The sequence below is a fragment of the Castanea sativa genome, chromosome 7, assembly GCF_040712315.1.
Source record: "Castanea sativa cultivar Marrone di Chiusa Pesio chromosome 7, ASM4071231v1".
Taxonomy (NCBI): Eukaryota; Viridiplantae; Streptophyta; class Magnoliopsida; order Fagales; family Fagaceae; genus Castanea; species Castanea sativa.
In genome coordinates this window covers 4,579,656-4,598,984 of record NC_134019.1, presented here as the reverse complement: position 1 = coordinate 4,598,984, position 19,329 = coordinate 4,579,656, and the positions used below count along the sequence as shown (strand labels likewise).

Here is a 19,329-nt window from a genome sequence, read left to right as displayed (position 1 = left end):
CATTGTTGGCACCATAACTTGGATTTGATCCCATTTGATTTTTATATACCCTATTTTTCTTTTCTAAATATTTGTTGCCACTGCATAAATGAAAACAATCATATCTCCTATTTAAAATAAGCAAATTAGATTTTGTTTCACTATTATTAAATTATAAATAAATACTAAAATAAAATGATGATAATCAAGATTTTTTACATATTGATGTTAGTAAAAGTTAAATCACTTAATTGTGATTTTTTTTTATTTTCTTATAAAAGTTTAGAAGTAATTGTTTTCCTCAATCTTGGAGTAATAGAAATCATATTCAAAAATAATAATAATTTTTTTTTGGATAAAAGGTTAGAGCGAGTGGGTCTTTCCTTTCTTTTCTTTTTTTTCTTTCTTTTTTTAATATAAAGTTAGAAAAATGGGCGGGTTTTTCTTGCTTTTGATTGATTTAGTAGGAAATAGGAATAGAACTCTATTTCAATACTAATTTAATATCCCAACACAAATATATATATATATATATATATATATATATATATATATATATATATATGTATATATATATATATATGTATATATATATATATATATATATATATATATATATATATATATATATATATATATATATATATATATATATTTATATATATAGAACACATAAACATAGAATCATGTTCCAAAAATCTCACTTTCTTTCACAGATTTCTTGTTGTTAGCAGCAATAACCCTAAAGAGTTTACATAACTAATTAATTTCGCCTTATTGCTATCCACCTAAAATTTTCCTTAAAAAGTACTATTCAACAATTAAATTAAAGAATCTATACTTTATATATATACACACACATAATATCGCATCTCTACTTAATTTGATGTTTCATTAAAAATTAATAGTAAATATATTAAGAGTGTGACACAACATTGTCAATAGCGATCCAGCATCCATTCTCCCATTAGTTAAACAATAATTCCATGACTGAAAATCAATGCTTCATCATCCAAACTTACATATTAAACTAGAATCAAAACAGAAAAAAGCTACACATTATGTCTTATCTCATTGGTTATCTCTACTTTTGTTGATTACCTTTAAACAAAAGCACTAAAAATTTAATAACTTTAAAAACTAATACTAGTCTATCAGCCTGTAACTCCTACCGGTGAATGGTTGGACCTTTTCATCTACTTTCTTCAATGCCACATCTTATTTAGAGTTCTTTTCCAATTCCTTATTAGAACCAAAGACTAGCTTTCCTGGTTTACTTCTCAGGTTGGACTGAGTAGCCTTGCTTTTCTCATTGACTTCATCTACAAAAATTTGCTTCAACCTGGTAGAGCAATCTGATACAACCGACTCCATTGAAAATCTCCCATCCAAGCGCCTTGCTTCGCCATAAAAAGGTTCAAACTTCACATGATCACATCATATATCCTTTACTGCTTGCTCCTCAACTTTCTTCGTAGCCATGACATCCTTTGTCAAAGTTTAGATGGTAAGAAGTCAGATGCAAGCACTTCAAGATGAGTTTGCTGAAGAATGAATGAAGACATTAGCTCAGGCAGAGAAGCAGAGCATTGGAGCAAAGCATTGGAAAAGTTGTGGATGAATTCGCTAATTCACTAAACAACTACTACAGCAGATACGACCTGTAGTTTTAGACTTGGATTAGTTGGTTGTTATGTATTGACACGTGTAATGTGATGATTGGTTGTAGATAGTTGATCCGCATATTTTGGAATTAGTTTAGAGTTAGTTATTTTCATTTCTTTTGCTAACTCTGTTATATAAACCTCTTGTACATCATTTTGTTAATTAATGCAAGTATTACAGAGCTTCTTCAATCTTGATTCTCTCACTCTCTCTCTAGCTTCTCTATCTCATAGCACTCTGTTTTCTTATTAGTGAAGTAGGTAGTCACTGTTGCATCTCCTTGCATAATTGTTGAGATCAACTTCTGAAGCTGTGAAATTCGTGGACCATTGGCTTGTGAGAAACGATTTCTGAGTGAATTCCAAACCTCCATTGCAGTGTTTCTATAAATCACACTTGCAATGATGTGAGGTGAAACGGAATTCAAGATCCATGAAGAAATCATGGAATTGTTCTTTGACCAAGCAATCTTTTCTAGAGGGGTACAACCATGGAAGCTGTGATAGAACCATCCACAAAACCTAGCTTGCTTTTCGCATCCAATGCCATAATTAATCATAGCCCTAGCCCAATTAGGGTAATTGTCCTCTGTCAAGAGCTGAGTGACAAGAATTGCACCTAGTGATTCTCCATGGTGCAAGAAGAAAGGCAAAGGTAGACCTATATGCAGCCACTGTGGCAAAATTGGCCATTTCATGGAAAAGTGTTACAAACTAGTGGGATTTCCACCAGGGTACAAGCAAAAGGGCAGAGTTTTTGTGGCAAATCAAGTGACTTTTGATGGTGAAACTGGTCAATCCGAGGCTGCATCACAGTCAAGCTCTTTTCCCTTTACAGCTGAACAATGCCAGCAGTTGTTGTTAATGCTGAGCTCCCATGCATCTTCTTCTAACAACCAAGATGTTGTTCATGCAGCCAATTTAGCTCTCTCAGGTATTTCTTGTGCCCCTTTCTAGGATTCTGTTTGCCTTAGTTTGAAGAATTCAATTTTTGCTGAAAATCCTTCAAACAAAACAGCTCACAATGCAGAAACTTAGGTTCTTGACACAGGAGCCACTGTTCATATCATTCATTCTACATCTCTATTTACCAAAATAACTAGTTCAATATCTTCTTTTGTACATTTGCCTAATGGTGAAAAAGTTCTTGTCACACACATAGGCACAGTTCAACTCACTTCAACCTTGATTCTTGAAGATGTGATTTGTGTTGCAGCTTTTTCCTTTAATCTAATTTCAGTAAGCAAATTAACCAAATCCTTGTCATGTTGCTTGGTTTTTCTCTCAAACTATTGTTTCATACAGGAACTTACTTGTTGGAAAGTGATTGGATTAGGTAAGCTTCATAACAACTTGTACTTGCTACAAACTTCAGAGAATTCCAAGCCTGTCTCCGTAGCCACTACTATCCTAGAGTCAGTTTTCAAGCCTTTTGCTCATTCTGTTTCCAATGCTTCTAATGTCAATTAGCCTTACTTGTGGTATCTTAGATTAGGACATGTGTCTGATGACAAACTTCACTAATATATATTAGATGTATCTTCTTTTCATTCAAATAAAGACTGTGTTGTTTGTCCAATTACAAAGCTTAAAAAATTGCCATTTCCTAATTCTAATCATCTATCTGAGCATGCTTTTGATTTAATACATTGTGATGTATGGGGACCATTTGCTAAAGCAACTCATGATGGTTTTAGATCCTTTCTTACAACTGTAGATGATGCTACAAGGTCCACATGGGTTTATCTCATGAAATCTAAAACAAATACTAGGCCTTTGTTAATCTCATTTTACAAGATGATCTTTACTCAATTTCAGACCAATATCAAAGTAATTAGAACTGAAAATGCTCAAGAATTTTTCCTCAAAGACTTTTATGCTTAACATGGGATTGTCCATCAACACTCATGTGTTGCTACTCCACAACAGAATTCAGTTGTGGAGAGAAAGCATCAGCATATTTTAAACATTGCTAGGGCATTGAAATTTCAGTCTAATATACCACTTTGCTATTGGGGAGATTGTGTTTTGACAGCTGCTTATATCATTAACAGGCTGCCTAGTACTGTTTTGGACCATAAAACTCCCTTTGAGAAACTTTATTGCAAGATTCCTTCTTATCATCACTTAAAGGTGTTTGGTTGTCTTTGCTTTGCATCTACACTAGCTCACAATAGGTCTAAGTTTGCTCCTAGATCTATTCCTTGTGTCTTTCTTGGTTACCCTTTTGGTGTTAAGGGTTACAAGTTGTTAAATTTGGTCACAAGGCAGATATTCATCTCAAGGGATGTTTCATTTCATGAAAATGGTTTTCCTTTCATTTCTTCTGTCACTTCACTACAGTCCTCTATTTCTTTTCCTCATATTTGTCCTAATGTGGCAATCCCAATTGATGCCATGTTTCTAGATCCTATTTTTTCCTCTCCAGGCATTCCTTCTTCTACTTGTAGTTCTACTCAGGTTTCTAACCAAGTATTGGATCATGGAGAGATATAAAGCAAGATTAGTTGTTAAGGGGTTTACTCAGCAAGAGGGATTAGATTTTACTGATACATTCTCACCAGTTGCCAAGTTGACTATTGTTAAGACTCATTTAGTCCAATTAGATGTCAACAATGCGTTCTTAAATGGGGATTTATATGAGAAAGTGTATATGCAACTCCCTTAAGGCTTTCACAACAAAGGGGGAAATGTTGTTTGCAAATTAAATAAGTCTTTGTATGGGCTCAAACAGGCATCAAGGCAATGGAATGCAAAATTTTGTTTTGTTCTTAAGCAGCTTGGTTTTAAGCAATCAAAAGCTGACTACTCATTATTTACAATGAAGTTTAATAATTCTTTCATAGCATTGGTGGTTTATGTTGATGATATTCTCATAGCTAGCAACAATGTTCAAGAAGTTGAAGCACTAAAATTTTCTTTAGATCAACACTTCAAACTTAAAGACCTTGGAGGTTTGAAATATTTTCTTGGTCTTGAGATAGCTAGATCAGATAAAGGGATTACCTTGTGTCAACGAAAATATGCCTTAGAGATTTTAAAAGATGCAAGAATGTCAGCTTGCAAGCTTAGCAAGATACCCATGGAGCAAAAGTTGAAGTTGAGCAAGTTTCAAGGTAAACTGTTGTCTGATCCTAGAGTGTACAGAAGGTTAGTGGGTAGGTTGTTATATCTAACTATCACTAGACCAGATATAGCATACCCTATTCACAAGTTGAGTCAGTTTATGGCCAAACCCAGGAAGCCTCATTTAGATGCAGCTTACAAGGTGTTGCAGTACATAAAAGGTTGTCTTGGTCAAGGAATTTTCCTATCAGCCTCATCAGATTTTCATTTGAAAGCTTACACAAATGCTGATTGGGCATCTTGCATAGATACCAGAATGTCAACCACATGGTATTGCATATTTTTGGGTAATTCTCTAATCTCTTGGAAATCTAAGAAACAATTTATAGTGTCTAGATCTTCTGCTGAAGTAGAATATAGAGCTATGGCTGTCACAGTTTGTGAAATGACTTGGCTGTTGGCATTATTGAAGGATTTGGAGATCTATCACCCTCAACCTGCTCTTTTATTTTGTGACAATCAAGCAGCCATTTATATTAGAGAAAATCTTGTATTCCATGAAAGAACCAAGCACATAGAGGTGGACGGCCATGTTGTCAGAGATAAGGTGCAAGACAATGTAGTTAGATTGTTCTTTACTCCCATACACACACCACTGGCAGACTTACTTACAAAGGCTCTTAAAAGTCAACAGCTGAGATACTTATTAGGTAAAATGAATATTGTGAATATCCACAGTTCAGCTTCTCATCTTAAGGGGGAATGTCAAAGTTTAGATGGTAAGAAGTCAGATGCAAGCACTTCAAGATGAGTTTGCTGAACTACTGTTGTTTGCATCTGACTTCTTACCATCTAAACTTTGACATCCTTCACTACTGGTGTTTCTGGTTCATGGTAATCCAAAGGTGGAGCAAATTAAGTCCACCTCACAGTCTGTCTCAAAAATACTTATAGCATCAGACGGTGCTATTTCGATCACATCAATGAATAAATTCTTGTCATTATGCATGATCACGATGGTATAACCCTTTGTCAAACAAAAGAAGTTCCTCAATGTTGTTTCCAAAACAGCTCTAGGGTTGGAAATCTCCAAGAAATCCTTAGTATGAGGTTGTAACTTCACGTAAGTTCCTTTCCTCAAGCGTATGCTTTTGACATTGGCACGGTCTCCTTGTTCTAAATCCTAGTGCTCCATCATCCAGATTGGCATGAACACAAAACCCTCCGGGGCATCAAATTCCTCAACTCCACAATGCGTGAGTTCCCCATTTGTAGGGTTGCTTAACTTGAACAACATGGGGTTTGTGAAACCTGTTAATGCAAGGAAACTGAGAGCTGAAGCAGGCATGATGATTCTGTCACCGTTTTCTAGATGGGATTTGTTGCAGTATGAGAAAGGGTAACATAGATAGGTTTGTGAAAAGCTAGTGTGAAGTCTATGATGAGTAAATTGATCCATGAGGAGGATCGATGAACAACACAACGATAGAGTTTCTTGGAATTGGTTTTGAGGGCAAGGCAGTGAGAAGAAGAATAGCTTTAGATTGATTGTTAGGCCCTGAAGTATGCGTGTTTATATAGGAAAATTCTTAGGTAGTCCTGGAATATAGTGAAATGGTGCTCCCTCCTCTCACATTCATGGTAGACCCTACCATAAATTTAATGAGCGGACCCCACCATGAATGTGAGTGGAGGGAGCACCATTCTCCGTGCTCTGAGAGTACCTAAGAATTACTCGTTTATATAAAGGTAAGAGAGAGAATTTGTTTCCAAAAAGTGAAAGGAAATCTGTTCCGAATAGGAATAGGAATAGAAAGAGAGAGATTTCTTTTTATAATTATTTTAAGGCTAGGATTTTGGATTTTTTTTTTTTTTTTTTTTTTTTTGCTTATAATTCCTGAATGAAATGTTGGGATTTACTTATAAACTAAAGCAAAGAAAATGAGTAGAATAGATATGATCAGGCGGCCCAAGGCCCAGGCCTAAGGCGGTAAGGCCCCACCCAAAAAAAAAATCCCTAGGATAAAAGGCCACTTCCTCAATAGTAAAAGGCCCAAAAAAATTTTATAAAAATATTACATTTTTAAATGATTGAGCACTTAAAAAAAAAAAAAAAAGAGTAATGCTAAAAATTTTACTATAAGCTTACAAACTAACATAACATCAATTACATAAAAAAAAACAATTCAAAACACTCATTAACTAGGTTGTTGTCATTCATCAATCACAGTGATTATCACATTATATTGTGAACATTTTGTAGTATTTTTCTTTTTTATTTCTAATAAGGCTTCCAAAATAAGAGACTAATAGAAATTTAACTCAAGTGAAACCCTAAAATGTTTCTAAAAAAACTATTGCAGATTTATTAGATCATCAATGATGAATAATATCCCTTTATGGTTTAAGACTTTAATTTTGTAAACTAATTACCAACAAAGTTACACACCAAATAATATCTATCTATCTATCTCTTCCTCTTAAAAAGAATATATAAATTTCAAATTTAGATTACAACTTTACTATATATATATGTATATATGCATGGTGATATATCCAAGTTAAAATAAGTTTTTCTTTTAAATAATTTTTTTTAGTTCTTTTTGTTTAAATAACTATGAAATTCAATCTTCTATATGAAATTAACCTTAGCTTAAATAATATTCGTTTCAACTAAAATAATATTGCTTTTGTTTTAGTTCTTTTTGTTTAAATTTTAGGGCCCATAAAGGCTCCATCATTTTACATCCTCAAACACTATTTTATCTATTTTACCAACTCATTTCACAACTCACCTAACATCGTAGTTTCTATTTTTACATACAACTCATTAGAATAATATAAACTATACTAATAAATAAAATATTCACTTTTATGATGAGAGAGAAGAGAGAGTCTAATTGGTTTATGAGGAGAGAAAGATTAAAATAATCACTTTTATGTTTACAAACATGCTACACATATATGTAACCTTACTGTAACAATGATGGGAAAAAAATTTAGATTTACATACCCAGATGTGGCATGAGTTTAAGGATCTAGGTGGTAAAGTAAAATAGCAACAGTTTTTTTTTTTTACACCCCCAATACTAGTGCTCTTATACATCTAATTCCACTCTTTTGCACAACATGTTTATGTGTCAACTTGTGATTAAATATCAACAATTACATACAAACCACTATAGATACTAGGTGAAAAAATAGGGAGAAAAATGTTGTTTTCCACTAGAGTATGTTTGGTTGGGGTGAAAACAAGGACGATGAAAAATAGGGAGAAAAATGTTGTTTTCCACTATTTGGTTGAGAAAGGAAAATAGGAGAGACAAAAGATTGGGGAGAAAGTTTTCTTTCCTAGGCCCACTTTTTTTATCCTCCCAAATTGAGAGGAAAATGTAAAGGGAAAAGTGACGAGAAATCCATTTTACACAAATACCCTCACCTACCGCTTACATATTATGTAACAAAGGTATAATAATCAATTTATATAAATTACATTTTCCGTCATTCCATTTTTCTCTCCAACCAAACAAAAGAGTTTTCCACCCTCCCATTTTTCCACCCCTCCAACCAAACACACAAGAGGAAAAAACCAAATATTTTCTATCCTCCCACAATTTTCCATTCTCCCATTTTTCCTCTCCTCTAACCAAACGGAGCCTTAAAGAATGTTTTGCATTTTGGAAGTGAAAATAGGCGTGCCTCTAGAGTTTTCCTTTTTCAATGCACAATCCTTTTTCAAACAAAAACAATAAAATTCAATCAAGATGAGTCTTAAATCTGGCTGTAGCAGAACTCATCAAGACAACATACATAACACATCCGCAGTGTATGTTCAGTTAAAAGTTGAATGTTCAAGATTGGGAAAGGTCGCTAGAAATCGAGCGAAATTGTACTACAAGTATATTATAGTTGTATACCTTATAAGCAGTATATTGGCTGTAAGGTTGAAAATTCATATTGTATAATTTAGGCGTCAGTAATCAGTTTTTTAATCAGCAGCAATCTTTTATTTTTATGGAGGGATGGAGAGAGAGACAGAGAGAGGATGAAATCACATTTTCTTTTTATAAATAATGCCAAATTGTATCAGATAAGCATGATTATTAAATATGCTCCACCGCGTATCACCTATTTAGTTGAATTTTTCAGCTTTGAATGCAACTTGTGGATTGCGAATGCATCCTAGCTTTGAATCAAGCGAATCTCCAAACTACTTGATTGAGGATCGTATCCCACGCTATTATAGTCATTCAATGCCCTCTGCAGAAGTGCCTGCAAGGACGAGAAACACTCCAACAATCAATTTACAATTGTGCAACGATGAGAATCCAATCGCAGATGGTAAACTGCAAGCCATAGTTTAATACTCTCAAAAGTAATGGTTCCTCTACTAATGTCTTCCTTTCCTCTTTTACTTTGTAGGCACACGCATGGAAACAGATGTAGAATCACTAATCTTTTTTTTATGAAATTTATAAAATCACTAATCAAAGCTTGCGAAAGTGACAAAGAAAGAAAGACATTAAAATATAACCCCAATCAGGTCGTGACTAAAGCATATTAGCATCTCATAGAGGAATATGCTAAGTCAAGTCCACGCCATGTGAAGCAAATGATGGAAAGACGTGCAGAGTTGTAGGTAAACTAGTCTTTAAAAACATAAAAATAATTAAAAAAAAAAAAAAAAAAAAAAACCATTTGATCACGAAGCACAATAGCAGATCAAGCATTTCTGTTTTCGCAATTCACTTTTCTTTACCTGTTCTGTATTCCTATAGCAATTTGTTACCAAAATAAGTGAAGGAGATAGCATATGGCGGCCGTACTTCTTTCTTCCTTGGTGAGCTCTATCATGAGGAGCTTGAATACTTTAGCGCTAAAAGAATTTGGAATTGCTTGGGGATTGGGAACTGAGCTTAACAAACTTGAAAGCACGCTGTCCACCATCCAAGCCGTTCTCCAAGACGCGGAGGAGAAGCAGTGGAACAGTGAGGCTGTCAGGAATTGGCTCAGAAAGCTCAAAGATGCAGCTTATGATGCGGACAATGTTGTGGATGAGTTTGCAACTGAAGCTCTAATGCGAAAGGTGGAGAGAGAGAAAGGTGCGCTAACCCAAGTAAGTAGCTTCTTTTCTCTTCGAAACAGACTTATATTTCGCATGAAAATGGCACATAAATTGAAGAATGTGAAGGATAGACTAGAAGCCATTTCCGTGGAGAGATCTTTTCACTTGAGAGAGGGAGATATAAAAACAGAAGCTTTTGATGTAGAAAAAAGACAAACTAGCTCATTTGTTAATGAAAGTAAAATTTATGGAAGAGATGAGGAAAAAGAAAAGATCATTGAAGTATTGCTCACTAATGTGTCTGATCAAGATAATCTTGCCATTTATGCTGTATGGGGCATGGGGGGCTTGGGAAAAACAACACTAGCACAGTTAGTCTACAATGATGCAAGGGTGGAGAGCCATTTTGAATTGAGAATTTGGGTGTGTGTATCAGATGATTTCCATATAAGAAGGTTAGTAAAGGCAATCATAGAATCCATTGATAGTAGTGCATGTAATCTTTTAGAGTTGGATCCACTACAACAATATTTGCAGGAAAAATTGCATGGGAGAAGATTTTTACTTGTCTTGGATGATGTCTGGAACGAGAACCACGAGGAATGGGACCGTCTAAAACATATGTTGATGTGTGCGATGCCAGGTAGTATGGTTATAGTGACAACTAGGATTGAAAAAATTGCACGAATGATGGCCACAGTACTTCCTATACACCACATTGGATTCTTGTCAAATAATGATTCTTGGTCCTTATTTAAAGGACGTGCATTTGCAATGGGAAGGGTAGAAATGAACACAGAACTGGAATCAATTGGTAAGGAAATAGTGAAGAAGTGTGGAGGCGTGCCTCTTGCTATAAAGGCTCTTGGGAGCCTCATGTCCTTGAAAAGAAGGAAGATTGAGTGGTTATCTGTGAAAGAAAGTCAGATTTGGGATTTACCAATAGGTAAGGATTCCATCTTGTTAGCCCTTAGGTTGAGCTATCACCATCTACCTCCACATCTAAGACAATGCTTTGCTTTTTGTTGTGTATTCCCGAAGGATCACAAGCTTGAGATGGATAAGTTGATACAACTGTTGATGGCTAATGGTTTTATTCCCTTCAAAGGACCATCGGAGTTGTATGATTTTGGTGTTGACATCTTCAATGAATTAGTATGGAGGTCTTTCTTTCAGGATGTCAAGGAGCAATATCCAGGCTATATTACGTGTAAAATGCATGACCTTATGCATGACTTTGCTCAATCTATTATGAGACATGAATGCGTTGCAGTGGAATTCGGTAAAGATGTGAAGGTTGAAGGCAGGATTTTTCATATGTTTTTTGGCATGATCTCATCACAAGACATTTCTTTGAATGAGGACCTATGTAAAGTTCCATCTCTACGCTCATGCCTTGGTACATCTGATCTTAAAGCTTCTCTGCCATTCTTCTTAAAACAGAAGTATCTTCGGGTATTGAATTTTGAATTTGTGGTTCAGGAAGTACCGAGATCAATCAACAATTTAAAACATTTGAGGTATCTTGACATGTCTGGGTCTAATATCAAAGTTTTACCTAAATCAACAACCTGCCTCTTGAACCTACAAACTCTAAAACTAGACCACTGTGATGATCTTTGTGAGTTACCCAAAGGTATGAAGCACATGAAAAGCCTTATGTATCTTGGCATCATTGGTTGTCATTCTCTTACTCGTATGCCTGAAGGAATGGGACAATTAACTTGCCTCCAATCATTGAGCTTCTTCATTGCAGGCAAGAAAAATGGCTATCAAGTAAGTGAGTTGAAAGGGCTAAACCTTCGAAAAAATTTGACAATAAAGGAACTTGATAATGTCAGAAATTCAATGGAGGCCAAAAATGCAAATTTGATTGGAAAACAGAATCTTCATTCGCTACGTTTGTTTTGGCGGAGTGACAATAAAAGCCATGTACCGGAACATGTTGAAGATGTTCTTGATGGTCTCCAACCTCATTCAAATCTGAAAGAACTGTCCATAAACAACTATCATGGTTCAAAAATTCCAACATGGATTCAAGATTCAGTTCTTTGTGATTTGTTTGAAATTTCGCTAGATTGTTGGGAAAGATGTGAACATTTGCCACCTCTTGGCAAACTATCATTCCTCAAGGTTCTTGTTATAACTGGCTGGCATGCTGTGAAATATATTGGCAATGAATTTCATGGAGACGGCACAATGTCGTTCCCCTCATTGAAGGAATTTAGGCTCCATGAGATGCGTGATTTGGAGGAATGGAGAACAATGAATGGAAGAGAAAATTTTCCCTGCCTAAGCACATTAGAAATCACTGAGTGCCCAAAGTTAGTTGAAATTCCTATTATTCCTTACCTTACAGATTTGACTATGAGAAGAAACAATGCAATGTTAATTAGGTCAGTGATGAATCTCACTTCACTTTCTTCCCTTGTGATTGATGACATGGATGAATTGACAGTTCTTCTAGATGGACTATTGCAAAACCATAAGATGCTTGAAATGTTGAAGATTTCCAAAATGCCCAATCTCAAGTCACTGACTAATCAATTGGATAATCTTTCTGCGTTGAATGAATTTCGTCTTCAATATTGTGATAAGATCGAAAGTCTTCCAGAAGGACTCCAGAACTTACATTCATTACGAAGACTGTCCATAAGGGAGTGTAATAATCTTTTGTCCTTACCAATGAATGGTTTGCAGGGCTTATCTTCACTGCGGAGTTTATACATTTGGAGTTGCGACAAATTCTGCTCTTTGTCTGAAGGAATTCAATATTTAATTGCACTTGAGAATTTAAATATCAACGGGTGTCCGAAGTTAATTTCATTGCCAGAGGGTATTCAACATCTAACTGCTCTCCATTATCTGGAAATCTGGAACTGTGAAGACTTATCTTCTCTGCCTAAGCAAATTGGATGCCTCACATCGCTTTCAAATTTGGGAATTTGGTACTGCCCTAATCTAATGTCTATACCAAACGAGCTACAAAATCTTATGGCACTCAAAACATTGACAATTAAAGGATGTCCACATCTGGAGAAGCGGTGCAAGAAAGACATTGGGGAGGATTGGCATAAAATATCTCACATCCCCAACATTCGCATCATTCCTCATTCAAAGATACCATCATCGACGGGTTAGGGATCGCTACGAAAACTGAAATGTTGCTAAGTTGGTCAACGCTGACATGGCAATGTTAACACACTTCAAAAAAAGTTTATTTATAAAGGTAGCTTTCTCCCCCTTTATTTTTTCTTTTTAATGGTTTTTTTTTTTTTTTACATTCCTTGTCTTATCAAATTGTATTTGGATTTTAATATGGATATTAATATATGCATTACTCTAATGTATGCTTGCAATAAACTAAACCCATGATGCCTTCGGTGGACAGTAGAATGGTACAATTACCTTCAATCTTTGCTTGCTGTCAGTGTTCAAATTTTCTTCTCTTTCTCCAAAAAAAAGGTTCAATTCAATTTTGTGACACACTTCTCATTACTATTTGTATATTTGTTGTATTTTAAAATTGCTATGGACAATCCAATATTTTTTTTTTTTTTGCTTGAGTTCTTAGAGATTTCCTATTTGTCCAATCTCAATTGTCATTATCTATTGTTAATGTGGGTAGGTGTGGCAAGTTTGTATAATGTTTTTATTTTATACAATTGTCATTATCTATTTATCATTGTTTTTATAAAAATATTTTAAACTAAATGACAAAACTAAACCCACTGGCACTCTATTATTTGTTGACTCACACAGCCACACTCATCTATACATAAATAATACACTAAGTCTCTATTTAACCAATCAACTATTTTCCAAGGTAACCCCCAAAATTTGATTCTAGTCTATAATATGATTTACACCCTTTAAGTTTGGGGTTGCTATCATTTTGTCCCTCAACGTCTTTTCATTCTTGCCGCTAAACCACCAAATAATTACATCCTTTTGAATAAAGGAGACGAAATTAACCCAAAGCCAAAAATCAACCCATCCAAGCACCATTGCCCAAACACCTCAAAGCCGCCAAATCACCACTATGTATGGCCAGCCTAACAACAAACTTAAAGGCTAACCCAAGGTAAATCACTGCAACCACCCTGTAATGATGTCATATTTGAGTGGATTAATAGCGAAAATGAGACAGACCACGATGGAAGGGGCACATTGACATTGATTTCATACTTGAGGGTGTAAATTACAAATTCCCAGTGTCGATGGACAGCAACCCCGAACTTACAAAGCGTGGATGGTAGTTTAGCCTTGAATGTATGTCTCCCACCATAAAGCATAAAGGCTGAGGTCATTGATTCAATCTTATAAAAATACGTGAGTTGTCTCTATCTATTAAAAATAGGAAAGTAAACATCCTTATTCAAGGAAATCAAAAAATGCAGACTTCAATTTGCAAGATATCATCATAAAACAAACTTAAATTTTCAATATTCCATAAATGTATTAAGATCTAGCTATCCAGTATGAATGAATCAAATGACACTAGAGATATGAACTTGTAACTGGTAAGAGACAAAAATTAAATTTTCTGTGATGAACTTACCATTCTTCTTTAACAAGTAAAAATGTTACGGTGGAAACATAATTCAATCAAGTGATTAAAACTGACTAAGCAATGATTTTTATTGCTTTTTAAGCAAGTTGCTCAGATTGACCAATAAATGTTGGTGAGTTTACCGTAAACTGTTCACTAGATCAATGAAAGCCTTGAAATCTGACTTGCCAATAAAAGTTATGTCAACAAGGGAAATTGTAAATTTGCAAAAATGCCCATTAAGCATGGCAGCACAATCATGCATTTAAACAATGACTTAGTAACCTCAGAGAGGTACCTTGCAAAGATGGTACAAAAAGCTATCTGCAGATAACCATGAATTATCCAATAGTGCAGATACCCCTGTTGCTGCACCACTGGTATCTGTATGATCTTTCTCAAGCCAAAATTTTAGTTGATAGTAGATAACCTTAATGAACTGCATAGAATTCTATAAGTTGTCAGAGTTCTGTATAAAACTAACATAAAAAATAGGACAATTACATTTATTTAGTGTTAATCAGTATTAAATGAAGAAAGAAAATGCAATTTTAATTTGGCGAATTGCCAAAAGCCATGTAGCTAATTAGTTGGCACTTCTTAGTGTTTCCAATCAAGACATCCAAAGTTCAAATCCCCCTACTCCCAAATATCAATGCATCAAAAAATTTAATTTGGTGAATCAAACATAATAGGAAATTCTATGCAAGTTAATTACAGATGTTGCAAAGTCAAAACCTGATAAACCAATGAAGCTTATTTCATGCCCAATATCATAGTTAAATACTTCAATTTATAAGGGGCTACATAATAATTAAAAACTTCAGCAAGAAGAGGACTTCAAAGAAGTAACTAAAATAAAAACTTTCGATAACACAAACTTGTAACAAAAGGCCAACTGAAACTGATTAGGCTTTTGAAAATTAGGGCAGAATATTAAACAACCTTACCCGTTCTTATTTAGTGTATTGTTGTTGTTATTAATGAAGGAATAAGGTCCTATAGTCTACCAAACAAAATGGCTCCACATTGAGCACATTGATGAAACAGAAAACAAAATCATAAAAAGAAAATAGTTGGCAAAGGGCTGAAGGCTTTGCCGGGTTGACTTGCATCTCAGATATGCCATAATAGTTACATTCCAAGCTCAATGGTGGCTCCAGGAATTTTTTTCAGGGTTCATTAAACAGTAAAATTAACAACAAAATTTTTTAAAAAGAGAACTTGAATATATCGAGTTATTCATACACAAAAAAATAAAGAAATAAATAAAACACTCACACACACACACAAATATATGAAGTTTTACAATTTCCTTCTATGAGTTTTCATATTTTGAAATCCTTACCTAATAGTTAATTATCAATTGTCAATATGGATAGGTGTCACAAGTTTGTATAATGTTTTTATTTGTATGCAGTAGTCATTATCTATTTGTCATTCTTTTTATAAAAATATTTTAAACTAAATAACAAAACTCAACCCATAAGCATTGTATTAGTTTTTTTTTTTTTGATAAGTAAAACATCAACATTGTATTAGTTGTTGATCCACACAACCAAAGTCATCCATACATATAAATAATACACTAAGGATGGGTTTGGATTGGGCTGAAACGCAGTGCGTCTGCGTTTCTGCCCCTTTTTTTTTTTTTTTTTTGCTGGACGCGCACCTGTCACTGTTCATTGGCCATGAACAGTGATTTTTAGGTGTGAATAGTGTTTTTCACACATTAAAAAATTATTTTCCTACAGTGTTTTTCAATTTTCAGTTTCAGTTTTCAGTTGTATTCAAACAGACCCTAAGTGTCTACTTAACCAATTAAATGCTTAAACAATCAGTCAATCACAAACTTTACTAATTTTTTTTCTTGAATCTAACTTTATAATAAAAAGTTATTATAACATAATAACAATAACAATACATACACACAAACATGTAACAAACACTCTGCATTTCATAATTATTAAATTATATAAAGTTATATTGTATTTATACTATACACACATTCACACACCACAATTCACACAAAATTTATAACAAAAAGAAATTTTGAAAAATAATGCACAGAATCAACATCACAATCAGTATCAAACACACACTCACACATATAAAATATAAATTTATAATAAAGAGATAAATACTCACAAACACTCACTTTTTATTCTTAGAATTAGAGATACCAAGATAGTCAACTAAAGAAGAGAGATAAGACGAGATAAGATTCATGAGACTGAGATAAAAGATCAGATCAGAGAGAGAGAAAGATCTATGATATATGTTGTTTGGTTTTGGGATGGTCAAATCTGTAGTTGTTCTGTTTTGGGTTGGGCTAATATGTGATCAAGGAGTGCAAAAGTATTTTTAAGACTAAATTAAACTAGTAAATAAATATTTTATATATAGATATTTTTTTTCCCAATACCCCTGAACAACAAGTAGAACCACCCCTGCCCAAGCTATCACTGCTTTGCATATTCAATCAAATAGTAAAATAGCCAAGAGTCTTGCAGCTCAACAAACACCTCTTGGTGTTTTAAATGAAAAAATCCAAGGTTCAAATCTCCTTCCCCCATTGTAATTATTGAATTATCAACAAAAAAAAAAAAACTTGAATTTTCCGTTTATTTACCAAAACAATAATAATAATAATTTAACAAATTTTCCTTTTATTACCAATAATAATAATAATTATTATTATTATTATTATTATTATTTTAAATAAATAAATAAGAAAAGAGCATTACCTTTGTGAATAGTTGAGTCCTTGTACGAAAAGGCTGCAAAATATAAACTTTCAAACATACATTTTAACAAAAATAAAATCCTATCAACATTTAATAAAACAAATCAAAATATAAACCACATAGGACTCCAAGCAATGTCATAATAATACGTTAACTATATAGCTACATAAAACCATGATATCACCTATGAATTATTTCAGAAACAAGTAAAATTTTCTACAATAAATAAATATTAAAAACTTCCACAAAATAGCAACAAAGAATATGTTCAAGTCACCTCCAACAAAGATTATGCTGTTCTAATTCTAACTATGAAAGTGTCACTATTCAATGACCAATGCTGCAATTACTATAATGCTGTTTGCAATATCAAATAGCAAAAAATGATGCAAGACAGCCTAGGCTTCACCACCTAAGGGTTGTTTGGAATCACACACCAAACACAGATGCAATTTGCACAAATGAATATCATTAATCAAAAATAGTCACAATAGTCTGCCTAAAAAATATATCATCTAGAGCTTTTATAGAGCTTCCAGGAAAATAAGAGATAGAGATAAACATCCATGAAATAAATCCTAACCAAACTCAAGTACTAATCCAAATACTAAACTAATCCCTACCTAAGAATATGAAATTTAATCTCTATCATAACTCAAACTAAATAAATAAAATATGAAATAATACAATAAAAATTCAAATGTAGATATTGAATTAATTTCTGGTTGTGCTCCTGCATCGCAAAACCTACAAACAGATTGATGTCCCATAATGTAAAAGCAATGAAATGACCTCAAGTCAAAATACCAAAAGAAAATGATGTTCTGAAAATTTTAAGAAAAGTCTTTTGTATGATAGATCACTCAAAAGAAAAGGTTTGAGTTCCAACCACATTTGTTCAACTGAATCATAAAAGTTGAGGAAATTCAGCAATTTGCACCATCAAAACCACAACTTTGGCCCTAGCGCATAAAGTGCCATAGAATTCCTACACAAAGTAAAAAGAAACTACATGGATTTGAGGTATTTTTAAATCAATTAATATTCCACACATGTTTTTGAAAATGAAGTTCTGATCTCAAGAAAAACAATGACAATTTTGTGTATTTCAGGGCAATGTTTTCAATTATACCAAATGATTAAGTCAATTTTTTGGCACTGAAGAGAATCATCACATAATCTTCTGCATCTTTCTTTAAACCAAAGCAATGAAAGCATGAGATGACATGTGGCACAAAAGGACCCTCTATGCCTACACCTTTCAAGTTTACTCATAACATTATAACGGTGAGAACAAATTCAATCTCACGAAATTGTTCAACAAATCAATGGAATACAGGTAGCCAAATCAATACTTACAGCTTCAATACATCCAAATAAAAGGTTAACCAAAGCTTTCCACTGTAGAAATCCTTCAAGTGATTGTCCCATCTGCTGAATTTTCAGATGTCACAAAACCTAACAGCAATTTCAACATAAAGAAAATTTTATAAAGGTCTACACATACCAAAAATGCAATAAATGCAAATTGCAGCTCTCCAAGAAGTACATCTTCAGAACCTCCATAATCCTTTATCAGCAAACTTTCTAACAATTGTGTCTGAAAAGATCAGTGGAATTTAAAACCCAAATCAGCCAATGCTAAATGGTAGAAAAATCTGTTGAGGTCATGTCTAAGTCTCTAAGATCTCTTACCTTGTCAATATTCAAGGAAGTAACTTCTTGCCCATGTATTCCTTTTTGTTTGATAACACGGGGAATTGATGTATAGTAACATCTTCTGCTCTAAAAATTGTCCACTGATGTTAAGAACTATACTAGACTTCATCTGCTCATCTAGTGCTTTCTCCATTGCTGTTTTAGGAGTGTTTGTAACTATCCCTGATTCACATGCAACAGTGATCTCTCCTCCAATGGGTTCTGCATGTTGAATGAATCATTTAAATTTAAAAGTTTTATGCAGAGTTGACAATCAGAAGATGCAAACCATAAATTTAAACAACAACAACAACAACCAAGCCTTAGTCTCAAAATTTAAACCATAGATTCAAAGTAAACAAAGAATCAAGATAACTGGGATAAAAATAAATAAATAAAATAGAATTCATGATCTAAGTAAGTAAACAGAAGAAAGAAGAATATAGTATTAGTAATAGTACCTGAGTATCGATGCCGAGGAGAGTGTATTGAGGAACATCGAGAAGGAGAAGTGTAACGCCCTTTCTTTACGAGCTCTAACGCTGTGTCCGGATCCAT

General features: G+C 33.8%; 1 protein-coding gene and 2 pseudogenes across 1 annotated transcript; 1 reads left to right on the top strand and 2 right to left on the bottom strand.

Annotated features, from left to right (window-relative positions):
- Window positions 1–1,125: 1,125 nt before the first annotated feature.
- Window positions 1,126–6,132, bottom strand: LOC142642171 (uncharacterized; annotated as a pseudogene).
- Window positions 6,133–9,435: 3,303 nt separating this feature from the next.
- On the top strand, window positions 9,436–13,155 carry LOC142642771 (putative disease resistance protein RGA3). Its single transcript, XM_075817192.1, has one exon. The coding sequence runs from the start codon at window positions 9,523–9,525 to the stop codon at window positions 12,913–12,915; it is 3,393 nt and encodes a 1,130-aa protein (XP_075673307.1). The 5' UTR covers window positions 9,436–9,522; the 3' UTR covers window positions 12,916–13,155.
- Window positions 13,156–14,387: 1,232 nt separating this feature from the next.
- On the bottom strand, window positions 14,388–19,329 carry LOC142643879 (uncharacterized; annotated as a pseudogene).

Bases quoted from the DNA above. Each gene is read 5' to 3' on its own strand.
- LOC142642771 (XM_075817192.1), top strand. From the start codon at position 9,523: ATGGCGGCCGTACTTCTTTCTTCCTTGGTGAGCTCTATCATGAGGAGC.